General features: G+C 43.7%; 1 protein-coding gene across 1 annotated transcript in view; it reads right to left on the bottom strand.

Annotated features, from left to right (window-relative positions):
* Window positions 1-22,458, bottom strand: part of RGPD4 (RANBP2 like and GRIP domain containing 4) — a 795,990-nt gene that overhangs the window by 291,168 nt on the left and 482,364 nt on the right. Inside the window, exon 20 of the mRNA XM_085622637.1 lies at window positions 10,403-14,879. Within this exon, the coding sequence (XP_085478763.1) occupies window positions 10,403-14,879 (4,477 nt within the window). The remainder of the gene's footprint in view (window positions 1-10,402; window positions 14,880-22,458) is intronic.

Raw genomic sequence — 22,458 nt, 5'->3', positions numbered from 1 at the left:
GTCAGACTGGATCTGGAAGATTTTTTGCGCAAGCAATACCCCTGCGCGCCGGCAGGTGGTGTCGGTTGGCTCCGCATAGAGTCGTTGGCGCTGGGAGTGACAATCGCATCACCTATATAGGTGCTATCTCCGCGCGCTGAGGTCAGTTACTTTTCACGAGTTTCCACACCAAGAGCATGGAGCCATGAAATGCACTGACACTGGGGTGCTAAATTTGGGCCCTGAATGGGAATCTGAAGTTAAATGTGTCTCTACCAGATAATGTGTTACCAAAGGTAAGTAACTTGTTCATCTGATAAAGACATCTAGTCGCAGGTTTTTCACCTTTGAATAGATACCCAAGCAATGCCATCCACTGTGGTGGGCTGCGGACAAATTCTAAACTAAAGTCCTTGCGGACAAAACAGGCGAAGTGCCTATTCCTGCAGACCTACCTGTCCAGGAAATAGTGTTTGGTAAAAGTGTGCAGACACACACAAGTTGCTGCCTGGCAGATTTCCAGGACTGGGACTCCACATGCTAACGCAATGGCAGCAGCTTTAGCTCTGGTGGAATGAGCTCTTAAGCCGTCTGGGGGCTGATTCTTGACTGCTGTGTAGCAGATTTTTATACAGAGAACAACCCATCGTGAAATGGTTTGATTCGGTACCGCCAGACCCATCTTCAATCCAACATACCCCATGAAGAATTGGTCGTCCAACCAAAACTCTTGTGCGTGATCAAGGTGGAATAAAGATGCTTTTTTTTGGGTCCAGACGGTAGAGTCGCTCCTCTTCTTTTGAAGGATGTGGAGGAACATATAAAGTGGGCAAGGTGACCGATTGGCCCACGTGGAATGGTGTAACAACTTTCGGCATCTTATGCCCTAGTATGAAGCACTAGTTAGTCTGGAAACACAGACAGGAATGGAGGCTTGGATGATAAAGCCTGCAGTTCACGCACCCTCCGGGCAGATGCTATTGCCACGAGAAAGGTCAGATTGATGGTGAGCAGCCGGAGGTGACAATTATGAAGAGGCTCGAATGGAGCACACATTAAGGAAGTGACAACCAAATTAAGGTCCCACTGAGGCATAATGAAAGGAGAGGGTGGAAACATATTTACAAGACCCTTAAGAAACCTATTTACAATAGGGTACTTAAAGAGGGTTGGTCAGACAGCTACAAAAAAGTAGACAGAGCAGAAACTGAGCTCTGCTCTGGGCAAGCTAAAGAGCTACATCTCCACGCAAAAAGAATAGAGTTGACAGGTTCAGGTGGAAGACCCTCCACTGCAGCGGCGACAGAAGATCCTATTGAAGGGGCATCCTGATCGAAGGATTGATGATCATACTATGAAAAGCTCGGGATACCAAACTCTCCATGCCCAGTCCAGAGCCACAAGGATGACTTGGGCTTGGTCACTCCTGATCTTCTAGAGAACTCTGGGCAGAAGTGGCATCGGAGGATAGACGTACAGGAGGCCTGCGCTCCACTCGAGACGAAAAGAGTCTCAAAGCGAGAGTAAGCAACTGTGATTGTGGATCCTATATTTGGTTAGGCGCCTTGACGCCCATTGGGCTAAGTTGCGCGTTACAAATTAATTTAATTTAATTTCATTTCATTTCAGTCGCCGTGGAAACTCCAGCGCACAAAACTGCTGACATTGCATGTTCTTGGCAGAGGCAAATAGGTATAACCAAGGCCTTCTTCACCGCTTAAAGAGACCTTGAGCCACCTCCGGTTGGAGATGCCATTCGGGATCCACTAGGCTGACTGCTGAGTTTGTCTGCTCTGGCATTCAGAGAACCTGCCAAAAGTTGAAACACCAGGGTTATGACCTCTTGACAGAGTCCAAGACCCACCCCACCCTGTTTGTTGCAGTACCACATGGCGGTGGTGTTTTCTGTGAACACTTTTACTAATCTTTCCTTGCTGGAGGGTAAAAAGATTTTAATGCCAATCGGATTGCTTGAAGCTTCAGCATGTTTATGGGGAGTCCGGATTCCGCTGGAGACCTCTGATCTCCATCTCTACCAGATAGCCGCCCCATCCCAGGAGTGACTCATCTGTCACTACTGTGAGATCTGGTTGGAGAAGGGTGCGAGTTCTGCCTCCCACCCAATCGCAGTATGTTAAACACCACTGCAGGGCCTTTGCAGCTTCCTCTGAGATCTGGACCATGTCCGAGAGATTCCCCTGATGCTGCGCCCACTGGAACTTTAGGTCCCACTGCAGCCCACATATGCCATCTGGAATGTGTCACTAGCAGGAAACAAGAGGCCATGAGGTCCAGCAGCTTCAGAGTACCTCCTACGGAAATCTAGGATACAGGCTGAAACAGTGTCATAGCCTGAATATCCTGGATTCACTCCTCGATGAGAATGGCACCCTGATCTCCACAAATAACCGCCATCACCTTGGTTAACACTCGAGGGGTGCTAGTAAGGCCAAAGGGGAGCGCGTTGAATTACAAGTGCTCGTGACCTACCGTAGATAGCAGCAATAGGCAGGAGGAACGGGAATATGAAAATAGGCTTCCTGCAAGTTCAAAGCTACCATCCAGTCTCCTGGGTCTAGGGCAGACAATAGCTGAGCCAAAGTGAGCATCTTGAACAACTTCTTGAGGAATAGGTTGAGGGTTCTCAGATCTAAAATAGGGCGACGTCCCTTGTTCGTTTCGGGACTCAAAATAGCAACCACTGCCTACTTCTGACACTGGAGCCCTCTCTACGGCTCCTCACCCAAAAGAGATGTGACTTCATCACAGAGCAAGGATAAGATCATTCGTCAGCCGATCGTGGGATGGAGGCAAAGCGGGAGGGGAGGATTCGAACAGAAGGGAGTAGCCCCTTTGAATAATCTGCAAACCCTGTCTGATGTTATGGACTGTCTGTTGTGGAGATGATGGCTAATTCTGCCACAAAATGGTCGCCCACGATCTTGTAGGTCAAGATAAGGAGGGCTTAGAGGCTGCAAGGGGATTGGTGGTTGTGACAGACCTCTGGTTACCCGATCCACGGGATGGGTGTGAACCTAGTCTTCGCCCATGCACAGGCTGGGAAGCTTGCATAGGGCAGTGGCTGGAGTAGGGCTGGTGTGGTTGAAAACCCCTTCCGCAGCCACAAAAGGGGAGATAGGCAGACTGGGGTTGAAGCGGGCAACTAGGAGGCCCAAGGACTTGGCTGCAGCACGCGAGAGCTTAAAGCGCTCCAGTGTCAAGTCTGGCTTGTCTCTGAAGAGACGGCTGACATCAGAAGCAGCAATGTCCATGAGGAAAGCCTGGAAATACGCTTAGAAGTCAGATGCTTTCAGCTAGGCGTGGTGTGTCAGTGCCACCATCATCAAAACACCTCTGCCCAGAAAGTCAGTTGTATCCAAACCACAACTAAAAGTAAACTTTGCTGCATCTCTCCCATACTTGACTGCTTGGGAGAGCACAGCCTGGGACTCCTCTGGGACCTGTGGAAGCACTTGTGCAACCGTGCCCCCCCAAAGTGTAGGAGTAGCGGCCCAATAAGCATGCAGTGTTTACCGACCATAGCATATGGCTGGTGGAAGAAAACATCTTTCTCAAACTGTCCAGCCTCTTGGATTCCCTGTTTATGGTTTGCAGCAGGGAATGCGCCATGGGACACAAAGGCTTGGACAACTAAGCACCCAGGGGTACGGTTTTGAGTAAGGAAGCTGTGCGAGTGGACAACTGACCTGTTCACAGGAGCCTGGGATTGCTGGGCTTGGACCAGGTTCCCAGTAGGACATCCGTAATTCTTCATTAAAAAATAGCAAGGGCTCTGAAGAGGAAGCACCCACCTGTAGCACTTCTGTCAAGATGTTAGTCTTAACTGCCACTGACGGCAACTCGAGATCCAGGACCTCAGCTGTCCTCTTTACCACCACAGAATACGATGCTTTCTCCTTCGTAGCCAGAGTAGGGGGAGAAAGCATCCCAGTATCTGAGGATGTGTCCAGGCCACTGGCATCCCAGAGTTCCTCACACCAGTCCATTTCCTGGCCGTCAAACTAGTATTTTAAAGGAACCAGGGACCCTACTCCTATTCCTCCCCAAAGCCTAGCCCTTCAGAATAGAACTCCGCCACCGACCTAGAACCAAGGGACCCAACGGCGCCTGAAACGGCGTCGATCGATGCCATTCTTGCTCAGTGTCAGATTTGTGGATGTATAAGGGGCTGGCGCCGCTAGTGGGCACCGTATGCTTCAGGAGCATCAGCATCGGGGGAGGTCGCTGTGGCATGACAGCACCGGTTCGGATGGGATGGGATCCACAGGGGCCCATCAGAGCCAGAGTCATTGGCTCAGAACATGATGTGGCCCCCTCTGAGCCCGCATGGCCCAAAGACACGCCAGCTGGTTCATTTCACTCAAATACGCGGTGCATGGGCTTGTAAAATTCCTTTATATGAGCAGGGGTCCCTACTAGAAAAAAATGGAGGCTTGGAGTTGGCCCTGGCAATGATTCAGAGGAACTGTGCCTCAAACGTAGATGCTAATTCATTGCATTATCTGACGAACAAGAAGTCAAAGCATTCTTCGAGCTCTTGTGCTTCATATGCTTCTTCCCAGAATGTCCTGATGACCTGGATTGGGAAGACGATGACTTGGGGCTCCTGAAGCAGTTACCCGACCTCCCTCTCAATCGGGACCAAGAACTTTGAGGGGTAGCGCAATGCAGCATCACCTGGCAGGCCACAATTAACATCGGGGACAGCTCCCTCAAAGCCTTCAGAGCCATGGCCCAGCAGTCCAAGCATGACTTGGAGTCATGGTTGTGCGCAAGACACCACAGGCACACGAGATATGGGTCCTTAACAGACATGGCGCGATGACAGGCACCACACGGTTTAAAACCGGTCTTCCTCAAAGACATCGCTTTGACACACCAAGAGGAAAAGTTTCCTCAAAAACGAATTTCACAAAATGTTGATAAAACTCTTTCAAAAAGCGACAGAGGGGTAGCTCTCTCGGGATCAGTGCTAACTGGCGCGGAAACAAAAGAACTGACATCAGTATGCTGAGGTGGGGCCTTTATAGGTGATGTGGATGTCACTTCCAGTGCGGACGGCGCAGAGCGGAGCCAACCGATTGCCACCTACTGGCGTGCAGGGGTACTGCACACGAAAAATCTTCTGGATCCAGTCTGACACCTGGTAAATTTAAAGGTAAGTAATCTGTGGCTAAATGTCTCTATCAGATATACATATTATAATTATATATTGGCAGTTCAAAAGCAAAAGCAAAGCTTGAGTTATTTATGATGCGACTCGAGACCCCAATATAGCTTTCGTACAAGTATTCACATGGAACTCATTTGAAAAAAAGATTTGTGATGGCACAGAATTGTCTGCATGGATTTAACCTCTATTTCAATTAGACTTTGTCAGCGCCTTGAGTTACTCAAAATACATTGCTTTGAATATGATTTACAAATACGTTTTTATACTCCAACAGGGCCATGGTTCTCTCACCAAATTCCCCAATGGCAATTAATTTGAAATCAACAAGGAGAGAATCCCCTTGGTCCATTTTAACTGTTCTCAGCCTACAACACTGCTTTTCCTTATAACTTTTTTCTTTCTCTGTAGGTAGCAGCAAGGGACACAATGCCATTAAAGCTGGTCAATGATGCTATCTTCCACATCTTCAAAGCCCATCAGTGAACATCACAATCTGCGTCTTAATTACCTTGGTTATTACACCCATGTTGTTCCACAATTGAGGGGACAGAACCCAATTTTTAAGCCAGTATGTATTCAACTTATTTCCTGCCTTCATTTCTTTATTATTCCAGCCATTCAGCCATGTAACCCCTTTGTATTTCTTTAGCCCCCAGGTCATTACACTCCTGATGGGACCCTAGTATCAGATTTAGGGTGGAAACGAAGTTGACATACATAAAGACAGACTGTACCTTTGTATTGATGATACACTGATGTTACTCTCTGTGTTCCCTATTGTATTGAATACAATTTGCTGCCTTGGGAATGCAATAACCAATATTTTGTATATGTTCACATCACCTTTCACTGTGTTTTCTTCTGGTTCGGTTTTGTTTTTTCCTTCACCTGGGACTTACAGTTATATATATTTTTTCTTTTCTTCTTAAGCAAAATCCTTTATCACTAACATGTTTGATGAATGCCTTAGATTACAGAACTGTTTTTAAGTAAAATAAAACTCAGTTCGGCTGAATCGAAGTACACTACAAAATATTGGCTTTTCCTCTCTTTTTGAAATGGTCTGTGTTGATCAAATCAAGACAGGAAGTCTAATTGAAATAGAGATTAAATCCACAAGAAAATACCTTGCCATCACAAATCTTTTTTCAAATGAGTTCGATGTGAATACTTGTACATTAGAGCCGATACTGTTTACGTTAAACTTGAAACCCCAAGGAAGAAAATTCCACATTACTGAATACTAACCATCTACAATTTTTCAACAGTGCAAGACACATATAGAACATGGCCTCACCTCATTCAGACCCAACTTACAGGTATGTGGCCCCCTGACCCTCCCTCACCATCTTTAGGTAAACAGTCTATGAAATCTAAACCAATTAAAAAAACTAAATACCAACCACCATCCATTACCACCCTCCAAAGCAAAGTTAAAAACTACCAGTGGAAAATCACGGGTGCGCCCTTTGACATATTGAGGGCAAGTGTGGATGTGATGCAAATGTGTGGATAGAGTTGAGAGTTTCAAAAGAGGCAATGTGTCAATCACTCAATGTATCAATCATTAGATTTGTAATGTGCTGCTGGTCACCCGTGAGGGCATTCAGGTGCTGGCAGGGTCCAGTTGATTAGCCGAAAAGCCAGGTCTTCAGGAAACTTAAGAACTCTGGAAGAGATGGGGAGGTCCGCATATGAAAGGTAGGAAAAGCGACCTTCGCATCTGCTACGCAAGAAGCAGGGATGAGGGTTAGAGAAAGGGACGCAGAGGTACCTGATGGAAGATCAGGCGATGGTTCAAGGAGGTGGGTCCACAGTTATGTAGGGCATTGTATGCATGGATAAGGAGCCTGAACTAGCTTCTTTTCTGTACAGGGAGTCAGTGGAATTCCCGAGGTAGGGGGTGATATGGGTTAGTCTAGGGCGATCCAGAACGGGTCCAGCTGCAGCGTTCCGAATGATCTGCAGTCAGAGGAGGTGAGCTGTGATCACTGCATAGAGAGTGTTGCCGTAGTCCAGTCGGCTGGAGATGAGGGCCTAGGTGAAGTGCGACTTGATCTTAGGAGTAGCAAATTGAATTTCTTACGAAGAATGTGGAGGATGAAGAAACAGGGGGAGGAACACATAGCTGACATGAGTTGTTATGGTAAGATTGTTGTCCAGAATGATGCCTAGATTCCTAGAGTGGTCAGTGGGAGTAGGAGTAGGTCTGAGCTCTGAGGGTCACCAGGATGTGTCCCAATGTGACCTTTCATTTCTGAACATCAGTCCCCCGTGTCTCGCCAGTGTTCGGCTTCAGGCAGTTCTTCATTCAGTAGGCGGCATCTATCATGCAGTTGTAGAATTTGGTCTTGTTTTGGTAGTGATTTCAAGATGAGTTGTGTATCGTCAGCGTAGCATATGATGTTGAGTCCTTGGGTTTTGGCGATGCTGGGTGTGTCATAAGTGCTGAAGAAGGTATGGCGTAGCAAGTATCTCTTGGGTACTCCACAGAGGATTTTCTTCGGTTCGGAGGTGAAGGTGGACTTTTTAGATTCTTCCAGTGAGGAAAGAGGCAATCCATTTGAGAGAGGCTCCTCGAATGCCTAGGTTGTGCAACCTTGTAATGAGTGAGTGGTGGGAGACCGTATCGAAAACTGCTGAGAGGTCTAGGAGGATCAGAGCTGCAGTCTCTCCTCAGATGATGTTGGTAACTGTGATAAGGGCTGTCTCTGTGCTGTGGCTGCTACAGAATCCGGATTGGAAGGAATCGAGTAGGAGGTTCCGTTCCAGATGTGAGGCGAGTTGTTGGTTGATAGCCTTTTCTAATACTTTGGAAGGGAGCAGGGAGATTGGTCAGTAGTTATTGAGTTCGCTGGGATCTGCCAATTGTTTCCTGAGTAGGGTGTTCACTTCGGTGTGCTTCCAGTCCTAAGGGATGGTGGCTGTGGCAATTGAAGTATTCAACAAGGTGGTGAGTATGTGGTTGATTCTGGCTGCACCTCGGTTGAGGATGTGGTGAGGCCAAGGGTCGGCTGGGGCCCATGAGTAGATCGAGGTCAGGATGGAGGCTGTGTCTTGTGGGGTGATCTGGCTCCATTTGGTTAGTCAGATGCCTGTGATGGTAGCGGGTTTGTGTTACTTGAAAAAGTCGATGGCCTTGGCTGGGGTTTGAAGTTTCTGTAGATGTTGGTGATCTTTTCATGGAACAAGTTTGCAAGGTTGACGCAGAGTTCCTGTGAGGTGTAATGTTTGTTGCAGCTGAGAGATTGGAGAATTCTTTGACAATGTTGAAGAGTTCTTTGCTGTTATTGGAGCTTGATTCGATGAGCTATTCTTCGATTCTCTCAACTGTCTGTAGTGGAGGTTGAGGGCTGTCTTGAAGGTGGTCTTGTCGGTCATGTCCTTGCTGGTGCGCCATCTCCTTTCTAGTTGTTTAGTAGTTCTGAGGTCTTTAATGCACCAGCTAGCCTGCTTGGTGGACCTTCTGTGGGTTTTGCTGCTGATGGGAGCAACTGGTGTAGGTTGTTGGTGGAGATGGGGTGGGTGGTGTTGATCCATGTGTTCTTTGAGATTTTGCTCTAGCTAAGGTGGGGGGCGTTGTGCAGACTGTAGCGGAGGTCTGTGAGCTGATGATGTTGAAGTGGATGATGGAGTGGTCAGTCCAAATGAGTTCTGTGATGTGGAGAAGATGGGGTCTAGTGCGTGACCTGCAGTGTGCATGCGTTTGTGGATGATTTAGGCGAGTTAGATGTTGTTCATTCTGTCGAGGACATTGGTAGTGTTGATGTCATTGTGGTCAAGATGAAAGTTGAGGTCACCGAGGAAAATGCAGTTGTTGGAGTCTATGGCGAGGGGCGATGAAGACTAAGCAGTTGCAGAAGGCTGGACGTGGTCCTGCAGGACGGTAGGGGTGGGTGCCCCTGATGGTGGTTTTGCTCTCTGGAGTCGGAAGTTGAGGTGGTCCATGGCTGGGGTGATGATGTTTGTGGTGGTGCACTGGATGGATTCCTTGTGTATGATCCCTCTGCCAGGCTTACTGATGCGGTTGCAGAGGGTGATCTTCTATCCTTCGGGCATTGCGGAGATGATGCCGAGCATGGAAGTTGGGGTTGACCCAGGTCTCAGAAAGGAAGAGGATGTTGGGTGTAAGGGTGGAGAGGAGGTCCCAAAACTCAGTGGTGTGTTTGCATAGTGAGTGTGTGCTGAGAAGGGCGCATGTTGGCAAGAAGAACTATGAGCGGGAAAAACTTGACACAGAAAAAAAAAAAATCAGGCATCAGTGGTGTCACAGGATCAGGCTGAACCAAGAGGGAACTGGAGGCTCAGGTGTGTGTGTGTGTGTGGATAAGTCAAGAAAGTGTGGGTAAGAAGGTAGAGTGTGTAAGCAGCACAGGGAAAATGAAGGCAATAGGAAGGATGTTGAGTGAAGAAAACATATGAAAGGACAGAGGTGATTAGATGCACGAAGGAAGATCGTGAGAAGTGATGAGTAAAGGTGACTGGACAGTGACTACTAATTACCACAGCTAAAGATAAAAAAACTTTTAGTAGGGTAATGGAAACCTTTCTAGTTAAATCATACTGTGGTATAGGTGTAATCACAATCTAAGATAACCAATGCATGGCATTCCTTAACTTTGTTGCTGAGGAGCAAAGGTATTCCATTGAAATGCATTATAAACTGTCTCCTATCTTGTACAGAAAAGTAGAAGGCAGCACACAGAAAGGAGTAGAATGAAAAACCCTGGTCTTCAGCAAAAGAGATGAGGGAATTCTTCCTGAACGCACTATAGATCACTCAATATGCAGTCTTTGGTGCTGAATCAGAGTGATTGACAGTCAAAATCTCTATCACAGTAAATATTTTGTTCAAGGATATATACAATCAAGATTATTTTGTTCTTTTATGGGAAGATTCTAGTGGAGCAGCAATAGTATCAATCCACATCAAAATCTAATCTAAAACATTTAACTTTCGGAAAAACATATATAAACTGAAGTTTCTTGGGATTCCCTACTCTGAGATTATGACAGATAATCAAAAGAAACACCTATTACTGTAGACTTGTAACATGTACAATGAGTAATACTGGTTCAAAGCAAACTAGAAATAAAACAAATCTACTATGAAAGCTCAATGAATGACGATGCGTGATGAAGAGTGCAAAAACAATGATTTTAGCTGCTTGAGCGTAGACCTTAGTGCATGAAATACTAAATAGCTAAATCTTAATGTAATGGTCTTACCTTTTACTGGTATTTGAAAAGAATTGGTTTGCAAGGATCCTTTCAATGCTGAGGACACCACTGCATTTCTGGACACCTTGTCTAAATTACTGGCAGAAATGTCATGTGAATTCCCTCCTGTACTGAAGTCCAACTTTTTCACAGTAATGTCTTGGGATACAGAGTTCTTTTTCTCACTTTTGGTCTCTGAAGGAGTGTAGCTGAAGCCAAACAGAGACCCAGATGCTAAAGTGCTGCCAAAAGTAAATGATGTCGGTTTTTCGCAACTAAAAATGTTTTTTACAGAATCCGAACCAAACACAAACTTTGGAGGAGAAACAACTGCTTTTGTTGGAGTAGCAGATGAGGTGGATGTATCTGATTTTTCATGAGTAGGATCTTTAGTGTCAAGATCTGTTCTCTCTTTAGTTGTTTCTTCCAAAACTGCAACAGCCAGCTTGCCACAAGGGGATACCCTTGGTGTGTTATCCCGGGATGAAAGAGGTGTAAGCAAGGTCTCTTTTTCTAGGGATTGTTTTGCTTCTTCAAAAATCTGTTTAAATGAGTCTGCAACATCCTGAAGTTTAAAACGGACTGCAAACATTTCCAAATTTCCTTCACCCTCAGAAAAGTCATGTGCTGTCCAAACCCAAGCTCGTTCAGTCCCAATCATGGGTTTTAAGTCTAGGTCTGCAGTAATCCTGTGATTGGCACAAAGCTTTAGCACCTGGTCCCGTCTCATGAGTACTCGAACAATTTTAGTATCATAATTCTGCAAGATCTTTATATCACCAATACCCTTTTCCTTCCATTGATTAGCGTCTTTATCAAATCTATAGAGCTTTGCTCTGTGGCAAAAAACAACTTGTTCATTTTCTTCACCACTTGAAACTTCAACCAAATCTGGCAAAGGTACGACAGGTTCAAAGTATTGTCCATCTTTGTCATCTTCTTGATTAATGTCGGACTCATCGTCTGTGCCTACAGAGACCCTACTTTGGTTTAATTTGATGGGAGATTTTGAAGGACTTAAAACTGGTTGGAAGCTGAAGTTAAAACCTGCTGTAGAGTCACCAAAACGAAAGAGGTTTGTTTTCTCAGGGCTACTTGCCAAAGGCGATGCGTACACAGAGTTGTCCAAATTATTATCTAAAGCTTCCTCACGTAGATCATAGTTATCCCATTCTAGAGTTGGCCCAGTACTTTCAGCATGTGGCTTAATCACTAAACCAGATGAGTTACTCATAGAACTTAAGTTCCTACTGTCTTCCTCAGGACGAGTTGCTCTGTCTTCTGTTAAAAAGGTCTTCATGTCTTTCAAACCAGTTTTCATTTCTTCTGCCTTTTGTATCAGTTGTGCAGATCTACCAGTATCAACCAGTTTATGAGGAGTCTGAAGCGGTATATCCAGTAACAACATCTGACACTCTTCAAATTTATGTCTAAATTCATCAGCTTGCTCAGGAGTTTTAAACTTAGCAGCCAACTGTTCCAGTTTGGCATCACCATCAGAAAAATCACTGGCTAACCACATCCAGGCTCGATCAGAACCAGATAATGGCTTTAGGTTCATTGTGGTGGTTATCCAGTGGTTAGCGCATACTTTGAGAACCTGCTCACGTCGCATAAGGATTCTGAGCTTACCATTGTCTTGATTCCTAAGGATTTTCAGATTACCCACTCCACGTTCTTTCCACTGGCTTGTATCTGGATCAAACCTAAACAATTTCACTCTTTGCGAGTAGAGAACCTGCTCTTCCTCTTCTCCTGTTACAAGTTCAACTTTTTCAGGCAACTGCACCACAGGCTCAAAGTGGATATCATCACGTTCCTCTGTTTGATACAGTTCATCACCTCTCTCTTTCTCTGAAGACGTGTTAAGTTGCCCTCGAGCAAAATTGGTGGATAAAAATAATTTTTCACCTGCCCGCGAAAAACCTTTGAACTCTGGATCTTTTTTACCAAATTCATAGCCTTTCTCAGTTGAAGATTTTGCAAGATCAGCAAAAGTACATGTGTTGTCTTTAAGTCCAAAAAACATTTCACTAGTTTGCTTGTTGGTGCCTTCCTCTATGAGACTAGTTTTGTTTTCTGCAGATTTAACCTTTATTTCACTTACAGAATCCTTCTGAACACTATCAGCAACCTCCTTCTCAGCAACCTCCTTCACAGCAACTTGTTTTGAATCATTTTTGTTAGGTTCCTCGATGCCAAATTTAAAACCACCTGGTGGAACAGGCATTGAAAAGCTAAACCCTTCTTTTCCGGTCTTCACTTCAGAAGTGGAAGATGGAATTTGAAATTTGAATGTTGATGGAGTTATTGTTTGTTCATTGGTTCCAAATTTAAAACTGCCTTCTGGAAAAACACTTTTAAATCCTGATCCAGATTGTCCATCAGTAGTTTCAGAGAGCTTACTCTTCAAACTAAATGTAAAGGCTGAAGATGCTAGAGTTGCTGAAGGGGCAGTCTTCACACTTGGATTTGGGGTCTGGCAGGATGCACAGTTTACCTGGCAGCTTTCATTTCTCACCAGACATGTTGGGCAATCCCACTGCCCTTCCTTCTTCAGAAACTGTATCCCAAACCCCGACAGTTTTAAGGTGCTCGTCTCCGAGCTAGAACCAAACTTGAAGCTGGGAGCAGATGGAAACGTCACCGTAGTCCCAAGTGTTGCCAGTGGATTAGGGGTCAGACATGACACACAACTTCCAGAAGAGGCTTCATTTCTTACCAAGCACACATTGCAATCCCACTGACCTTCCTTTATGGAAAAGCGTGATCCAAAGTCACTTTTCACAGACGTTGAAAGGTCACCTGATCCCAATTTCTTTGAAGATACTTGCTGGCTAGATCCCACTACACTGCTTGTGTTTGGAGTCATGCACGCTACACACAATTTTGCACTTGGATCATTTGTCACCAAGCACACACTGCAATCCCACTGACCTTTCTTTTTTTTTAAGTGCTCACTGAATCCACTTGAAGTAGAAGTTCCGGGTGCTTTACTGAAACTAAATTTTGGTAGTGTTGGAATACTTAACATAGCAATATCTCCAATGCCAGCTGGTGGAGTTACTTTGCTACTTAGATGTGGTGAAGCTGTCTGACAAGCAACACAAACTGAGGCAGAGGGATAATTTCTAACACAGCAAACCTCACAATCCCACTCTCCTGGTTTCCTGGCAAACTGAAGGGCAAAGTCTGAACCTCCTCCAGAAGACTTGCCAGGATCCTTAGCTTCTTTACTTGGTGCCTCTTTGAAAGTAAGAACACTTTGCTGGGGAGTGGTACTGGCAGCCGTCAACTCCTTCAACAGCTTTTGGGCGTTTTCAAATTTTTGCTTGAAAAGATTTGCTTCTTCGGGTGTTTTGAATCTAATGGCAAGTTGTTCTGGTTTTGCCATTTCATCTGCATAATCCAATGCATGCCATACATAGGACTTGTCTGAGCCAGCATTCGGCTTTAGTGTCATATCTGGATTAATGTAGTGATTGGCACAAATTTTTAACACTTGCTCACGTCGCATTAGGAGTCGTATTTTGCCAGATTTTTTATGCCTTAAAATTTTCACAATACCAATACCCCTTTCCTTCCATTCCTTTAAGTCAGCATCAAAGCGGAAAAGCTTTGCTCTGTTAGAGAAGAGTTCTTCTTCATCCTCTTCACCAGTCTTGACTTCAACCTTGTCGGGAAGAGGAACAACAGGTTCAAAATGTGGACCGTCATCATCAGCAGCTCCCAGAATGCTTCCTCCATCAGATTCATGACTTCTATCTGCAGCTTCTGCATTTGGAGTTTCAAATGCAATCTTTACAGAATCTGGGAAACTGAATGGCTGATCGCCATTGCCAAAAACCAAAGGAGTTTTATTTTGACTTCGTGTAATAGTGTCTGTAAGGCAATGGTTCGAAATAGATTTGCTACCAAAATTAAAGCGATTTTGCTGATCAGTTGTCGGTTCCTGCACTGTGTAACCATCTTGATAAGTTTTATCTGAAGTCAAAAGTCCAAAAAGACTTTCGCTGCCAGTGAATGTAGTGCTGGGTGCAACAATCTGTGGTGAAGTAAATGTGAAGTCCCCATCATTGGATTTGAAATTAGAATTAAATTTGAAAGATGATGGTGCAGCTTGTCCTGGAGTTATGAATGGCGACACTTTTGTGGCCTCAGTTTGCATGGTTGGGCCAAAATGTGTCTTGCCAAACTCAACAATCTTTGAGTCTGAACTTGGAGGTCCCATGGAAGGCTTTGTGAAATAGCCTGGTTCAGGTAAGGGTGGGTTAGCGCTAGTCTGTGGAATACTGTAGTTGTAGTACTCATCACCACGAGGAGAAAGAAGTCCTGGTGCAGGAGAGTCAAAGCGGATTGGCGCACCATAGATTTCTTGTGTAAAGACACAAGATGATGTATTCTGGAGAGGTGGCGTGTGCATCTGTGGTTGATATCCATATATATGTTGCTGGGGGGCAAGCCTGTTCACTCCATAGACTGGGGCCTACAAAAGAAAATTAAAAAAAGTTTTTAAAAAAGCTTTGCGTGTGTAGTCTTTTAGATTAGTTGTATGACATAGATGTACCTCAATCTCTATTGAAGAAACAGTCTTGAAAACAAGAGTCCCTAACAAAATAACATTAATTCTTTTAAGACTTCCTCTATATAGAATTACATTAAAATAACATTTCAATTCATATGTGTAGGGGTGTAGCCTAGCAAAGGAATGTAGGTGATGTGATCAGTGCGAGAACTACATCACACTGTATTTTAAAGCAATACATATCGGTCGATGGCTGATTGACAGAAGTAAAACGGCAGGTGGTTGGAGACTCGCCTATCATTTCAAGGATATTTCGCAAACCAAATGTAAAAAATTAACCATATGCATCTGTGTGAGAAAGATGTGGGTGCTATCTTGTTCCCAATCTCCTCAGCCTGGGAGTGTGCGAGACGGAAGTCTTTGCAGCATCTGTGGGGGGACTGAGAGACTTAAGCTGCCTAAATAGTGGAGCAGTTCAGACGGATCTTCCTTAAACAGGCTTAGAGACACAAAATGAGTGACCTCTGACCAACTGCTCATGCGCTCTGCATTGATCACAAATACATTTTTAGTACCCCATCAACTGAGAGAATATACCAGTGTTGTGTTGTCCCATACTCTGCACCAATTATCAGATTAATACACATTTAACACCAGTTTAGAAACAGAGGGAAAAGTAACCATGGAAGGACCTGCTTCTGGTGAAAAGTGATAAAGTGGAATGACCTCTAGTCTTCACGACATCATCAGCTGTTAGTAACACTGCTTTAGCAACAATGCCCATCAACACTGATGAACTACCCGCAAAAACTCTGAAGGAGATAAAATTAGAAGTTGATACCATAATGACTTATTGAAGACGTCTCTAGGAACCTGAAAAGGACAGAAGATCTCTAGGCGACAGAGCTGATGATCTGTAGAGAATAGTCTGTGACTGAGGTGAGAACATCACCTAGGCATTAAAGTACTATCCCTTGAAAGAGAATTATGATTGGCTCTTGCTAATACAAGAGAACTTGGAGAACAGGTCTAGATGCAATAGCACTTGCACAAGGGCCTGCTTAGGGATGGTAAAAACTAGGAGATTAATAACCATTTCAAGACACAGAAAGACTCACTGATGCAGCTTGATTGGACAAAAGGGTAATTGGCATCTGCATGTTTCAAGAAATGTGTATGCCTTGAGTGGGACAGTATTCACTTGTGCCACAATTTGTAGGCTTCTTATGTGAAGAGGAGAAAACTTAAGGCCAATGACTGACTTTCTACATACTCATCAAGTGACTACCAAATGGGCTAGACATTACATCTGTTTGTTTTTTCCACTGGGCAAAGAGTGAAGATGACAGCTTGGTCTCTGATTAAGAAAACTAGACGATTCTTTGGATGAATGAAACAGGAAGCAGCACATCAATAAATAAGAATGTGGCTGAAGAAACCAGACAATGTGGAGGAAAGTTAGTCAGACGAGACGTAGGAGTGCTCCGTACTTTAGTGATACTGAGAAGGTTAACGCAGAAACTCTACAAAAAGTGCTGAAAAGGAGTAAGCCAAAAAAATTAGACTCAATAGAGGGGGATCTGACATTACAGTAGTCTAAACGGCCATGCTCACAATGGACACGCTAACCTTTCTATAAAATACAACTGTTCATGTCAATAGGCGCAAGTGAGCAAGGGGAGCATGGGAACTGTTCAGTAGTCATCGTCACTTGAAGGGTGAGAGTGAATTACTCTCCCCAAAAAGTTTTATTTTACTTTATTGTTAGTTTCAGTTTTAGGTGGGGAGAGAGCAGGGCCATTTTTCATTCAATGGTCACCGGTTTCCTTAATCATGAGAAGAGCATTACAACATACATAAAACTAAGTAACACGCTTAGAACTAGTGACTTATCAATGTGGAAAACATCATGAGCTTTAACGTATAGCTGCTTATTGCATAGGCTTAAGGACTGGTTAGCATTGATCTGTTGGGTGACTAACGTGGACATTCGCTTGCACAAGGAGATGAACCTTCTTGGAAGACATTGGCCCACACTACGCTCATGGTTCACAACTTAACTATTCTACGATAGCCCCCATAACAAAGTGAGGGTTGCAATTTTGTTTGCATAAGGGTTTCAAAGCAAGATTAAGAGTGTGGTCAATGCCAATGCAGGCTATTTTTCCCTTTGGTCCAACCACTGGTCCATCTAAACCACACCATTTGATAAGGGCATCTGTTTAAGGCCCTAATGATGATCAACACACATTTTGTAAGATTCACATTTGTGATATTTTTAAGTTTGCAAAGGTTGAGGCTGTGACTGGGAGATACCGGAGGGCAGTTATGGATGAATAAATGAATGAAGGAGCAATTTGAATACCGCAAGCATAAACCCTAAGGCGTCAAGGCATCTATCTCAACAGTTGCAGCCCTCTGGTAGGAGCAGTTCTTCATAGGTCAGGTTTACAAGGCAAAAAACAAGGTCTTCAAGGCCTTGCGAAATGGAAGATGGGATTCTATGCCGGATATGGAAAAAGGAAGAGTGTTCCACAGCTTGGCCGCTGCGACCGAGAAGGCTCTTCCTACCTATCATGATCTTCTGTATCTCGGGACAACCAGACGATTTTTATTGGCGGATCGCAGTTGTCTGATAGGGACATACCGGTAAAAGATGTACCTGATTCCCTCTAGTCCTGAATTGTGTAGTTCCTTATGCACAATACACAAGGCTTTAAATATAATTCTCTTTTCTGCTGAGAGCCAGTGCAATTTCTTGATGGCAGCCGAAATTGAATGGTATTTTGGAACATCCAATACCAATCTTGCGGTCTCATTCTGCATCAGTTGGAGTTTGTTGATGGAGGCCCCATTAGTTTCTAAGAAAAGGGCATTGCAATAATCCATCATCGATAAGATTAATGATACAGCAGCTTGCTTCCGTGCGCCAAGGGAAAGAAATGGAAACATCTTGGAGGGTCCGTATGACCCAAAAGCAGGAGGACACAGTCTTATTGATCTGGTGGTTGAAAGATAGACTGGTTTAAACTAGGACACAAAGGTTTCTTGTGGATTCAACCGGAGAGAGACATAATTCCAGTGTTTCTGGCCACCATGAGTGGGTCCATTCGGGGTGATGATTACCAAACATCAAGACCTCCGTTTTGTCACCGTTTAGCTGAAGGTAGTTGTCTCTCATCCAGAGAGCCACCAACTTCATACAGTTATTAAAATTGGCGGCTAAAGCGTCTATGTCTTCTGTGATAGACACAATTAACTGTGTGTCATCTGCATAGGTATAACCTCCAGCCCAAAAGATCTAACTAGTTTTGCCAATGGCGAGACATATATATTAAATAGTGTAGGGCTCAAGGAGAACCCCTGAGGGACTCCACAACAATTTAGAATTGGGTCCGAGTAAAATTGGTCCATCTTGACTTTTTGTGATCGGTCAGTTAAAAAGGAAGCCAGCAGCTTCAAGGCACATTCCTATTTCTTGTAGCCAGTTGATTAACTTATTTGGGAGACGGTATCAAATGCTGAAGACAAGTCCAATAAGATCAACAAGACGATTTGCCCAGCATCAACCAAAATGTGTATATTATTTACTGCAGTTACTAAAGCAGTCTCCGACCAGAGGCGGCTTCTAAATCCATACTGAGAAGGAACCAGTAGCTGATGTTGCTCCAAATATACACTCAGTTGTGAGTTAAGTTGTTTCTCCATAATCTTGGTTTGTACCGGGAGTAAAGAAATCGGTCGGTAATTTTTAAAGTCTGTAGGATCAAGATTGACTTTTTTTAATAGAGGCTTGATGACCGCTGTTTTCTAGATATGTGGATAGCCTCCCGTATTAATGGCTAAGTTGAGAGTCTCTGTTAGATAGGGTACAACAATCTCCCCGCCTAACCTCATCAACTATGGGGAGCACGACTCCAAAGGGGAGCCTGATTTAATCTCTTCTAGAAGCTGGTCAGTCTGTTCATGTGAGAGGGGAAGAAAGGCTGTCAGGCAATGGTCCCTTTCCATAACGTGGGGGAGGCTATTAACTAAAGGATTAATATTTTGGTCATCATTGGGGACATGGCATTAAGATAGAAGTTATGGATAGCTCCAGTGATTGCACACTCCAGTGTTTGGTGAGAGTGGTGAAGTTTCTCCACAATTTAATAATTTAGCTGTTCTCTACGTGGAGAGCTCAGCACAAAGATGAAACTGACTAGGTGTCTCCAACCAGTTGATCGCGAGCTACCAGTAGCTCACAGAAAGCTTCAGAGTAGCTCCCAGCCTTGATTTAATTTTTGACTAAGAACTGCGCACAAAATATTTTGAATTTTCATTTTAAAAGCAAGGAAAGGCTATGTTTATTTAACACTATCAGGCTGGAGCCTGATAATGAGTAGTGCTCTACTCCGATTTATGACCCCACGTGGGTCACAGAGGTTCAGAACTAAAGCACTGGGGTATTTAACTATTAAATGAAGGTGTTCTCAACTCAATATTGGAGCATGAGAACAAAATTATATTTCTGAATGCTTTTAAATAAGAGAAAATTAAAATGAAGAGTTAACAAGTTTACTCTTCATTTAAATTTTTCTCCATTTCCAAAGTGTCACATTTACAAACGGGCATCTTGCTCCCAGTGGCTGGCATACACAGTGCCATATTTATAACTGAAAAATAGCCATTTTCGATTAAATGGGACAAATTTAAAGTTGAGAAAAATGTTCCTATGAAACACTGTCTCAATAATGTTCTCTACTTTAAATGAAGCCAATTAAGTCCTAATGTTTATGAAGTATGTTTCATCACTTTAAATTCCTCACATTTAAACAAATGAGTATTTTCCAGTTATAGATATGGCACCATGTCTACAGGCCACTGGGAGAAATATGCCTGCTGTTTGTAAAGACACTTTGACAATGGAGAAAATGAAATGAAGAGTTTTATGTTGTGCATATAAACAAAGTTAACTATTCAGTTGATTTTTCTCCCATGTCAAAGTGTCGCATTTACACGCAGCAAGTATCTTGTTCCCAGTGGCTGGTAGACAAGCTGCCATATTTATAACTGAAAAACACGACCATTATATTTTAATGGGAAAACTTAAGTGCAGAAAAATGTTCCTTATTCCGAACATTTTTGCATAACATTTTTCTGCACTTCAAATTTCTCCCAATTAAAAAATATGGTTGTGTATGTTTATGTATGCCACATATGGCGAAAGGTATGCCCTGTGCCACAAGTACTTAGGACACAGGCTCTCAATCACTCATACCCGTGTATCCCATTCATTCACACGCATGTTCATACTTCTCCACAGACCGTCCACTCACTGACTCATATGGCAGCCCTATCGCACCACCCCTAGTCACAGTATTTTGTTCAAATCATAGTATCGGGCTCCATGGGCGTTAGGTTTAAAGTCAATAAAGCTGGGCCAGGGGGTGTCTGGTAACAATGCCCAGTTGCTTGGCATTCAGGAGCTCACGACAATGTTTACTAATCAGTAATGGCGCTCATTACAGAAAAGTTTGGAGACCCCTGGTACTACACATTCTGCTGAGCTGCTCATGGAACATTCACATGATTTGAAACTTGATAGGGTTATTGCTTAAGGCTGATTTTAATAGGTTCTGTGATAGGTCAACACAGCTCTTCTGGAGCACATGCCAACATGCTTGTCCTTTACAATTATCATTTACAGGGGCACTGCCCATCTTCCAGATGGAACAAATAGTTAATTAATAACATCCTCATCCATGATGTTATTCTTAAGAGGAAAATCTAGAATCTGTCAAGCATTTCATGATGAAGAAAGAAAGATGGAATAGCAATAACATTCTCGGACACACTGGCGCTAAAGATGGCTGAGGATATTTAGGGAAAGTGCTTTACATCCAGCCAGCTCATAAGATAAACTATGCGGACTAAAACAGGCTGCGTGGAACCCAATGAAAGTAATGTGGAAACCTAGACAGCCAGAGGCTCATGCCAACGGTTCAAAAAGGTGCAATACTGGCACTTACTAAGGAACACTACACCCAAGACAGACGGAGAATGAAATAGGCCTTAAAGCACAGGAAGATGCATTTTGCATGCATGCAAGTGACATTTTACACAAAAGAAATTAACAGATTAAAAGAAAATGGCTTGCACCACTTTTTTGGTATAGGCGAGGCGTACCCAGATTTGGTTAGCCCCTGGTGTTTCTTTGTGATCAACATGAAACTTATCGACACTGAGGGGGAGATTTAAAATCTTAGGGGGTGCTTTGGAAAGAAATTTGCTGACTATAGCCTGCATTTATTCCACGAACGTCAATGTGGTTAACTTTTTTATAGACTCTTTTGCACCTGATCTCAATGTGAACCAAATCAAGCCTGGGCTTTCTGTTGGGGATTACGATTGTGCAAACAATAGCCACTTTGATAAGACAATACCCTTGTTGCTAGAAATCCACTGCAGGATGCGCTCGCAGAATTTAACATGCGGCTGTTGCAACTGAAGTGCATGGTATTTGGAGGAAATGCAGCAAGCTACACATGAATATTAGTTTTACTCCCCTGTTCATGACATTCACACCAGTCTGGATAGGTGTTTGACTGCAGTAACCTTTAGGCAAAAAGTAATTAACTCCGAGTACCTGGGTCGAATATACTTAGATCACAACCCATTACTGGCGATGTTGTGATGGGGGAACCTACCTAGCATGTGCAATTAGAGGCTCTGCAAGATCCGCCCTCCTCTATCACTCTGGGGAACAGAATAAATGAGTAATTTTGCATCAATGAGGGAACAGCTAGTAGTAAGAAAGTGGAGTGGACACATACAAAGTTGTCACAAGAGGTGTTTCAATGGTGTTAAAACTACATACGGAATAAAACTGACACTAAGGCACTAAGAATATAATTTCAGCTGAAGTACAGAACAAAATATCAGACAAACAGAATGTGACCTCCCCACCAACCATTAAATAGCACAATGCTTAGATGAGGCAAGATAAAAAACACTGGACTGGTGGACTGCATAAGTAGTGTGGACTACAGGATGTAAAGTAAATAGACAACACTCAGATGGAAACAAAGCTGGAAGATTAGTGGCCTGGTTGATAGCTGCTCGATAACCCCAAAAGCCCATATGTGAGAAACATCACTCAATACCACTGCAAATGCCCAGACCAAGATAAATGCAGCATCTGTCGTCTACTATAAAGAACTGTATACCATTCAGTGGGAGGGGAACACAGAGCAACTTGCTGACTATTTGACAAACATCCCTGATAACACCCAAAAAAAGGGATGTGTTAGATGAGCAACTAACACTAGATAAGCCAACACGAGCATTGATGCTCTGGTGAGACAGCAGACAGCTGAGCTGGACAGACAACCAGCAGATTTTATATTGCATAAAAGTCAAACTGGTGCCTAATCTGATGGCATGGTCTGAGGAAACATACAAGACTGGTATATTTCCACAAACTGATAGAAAGGCAACTATACTGGTGTTAATTAAGCAGGTCTTATCTTTTGTCTCTATTGAGTATAGAATATAAAAT

The sequence above is a fragment of the Triturus cristatus genome, chromosome 8, assembly GCF_964204655.1.
Source record: "Triturus cristatus chromosome 8, aTriCri1.1, whole genome shotgun sequence".
NCBI lineage: Eukaryota > Metazoa > Chordata > Amphibia > Caudata > Salamandridae > Triturus > Triturus cristatus.
The sequence above is the reverse complement of the archived record's forward strand: the minus strand, read 5'-3'. Positions and strand labels throughout refer to the sequence as shown.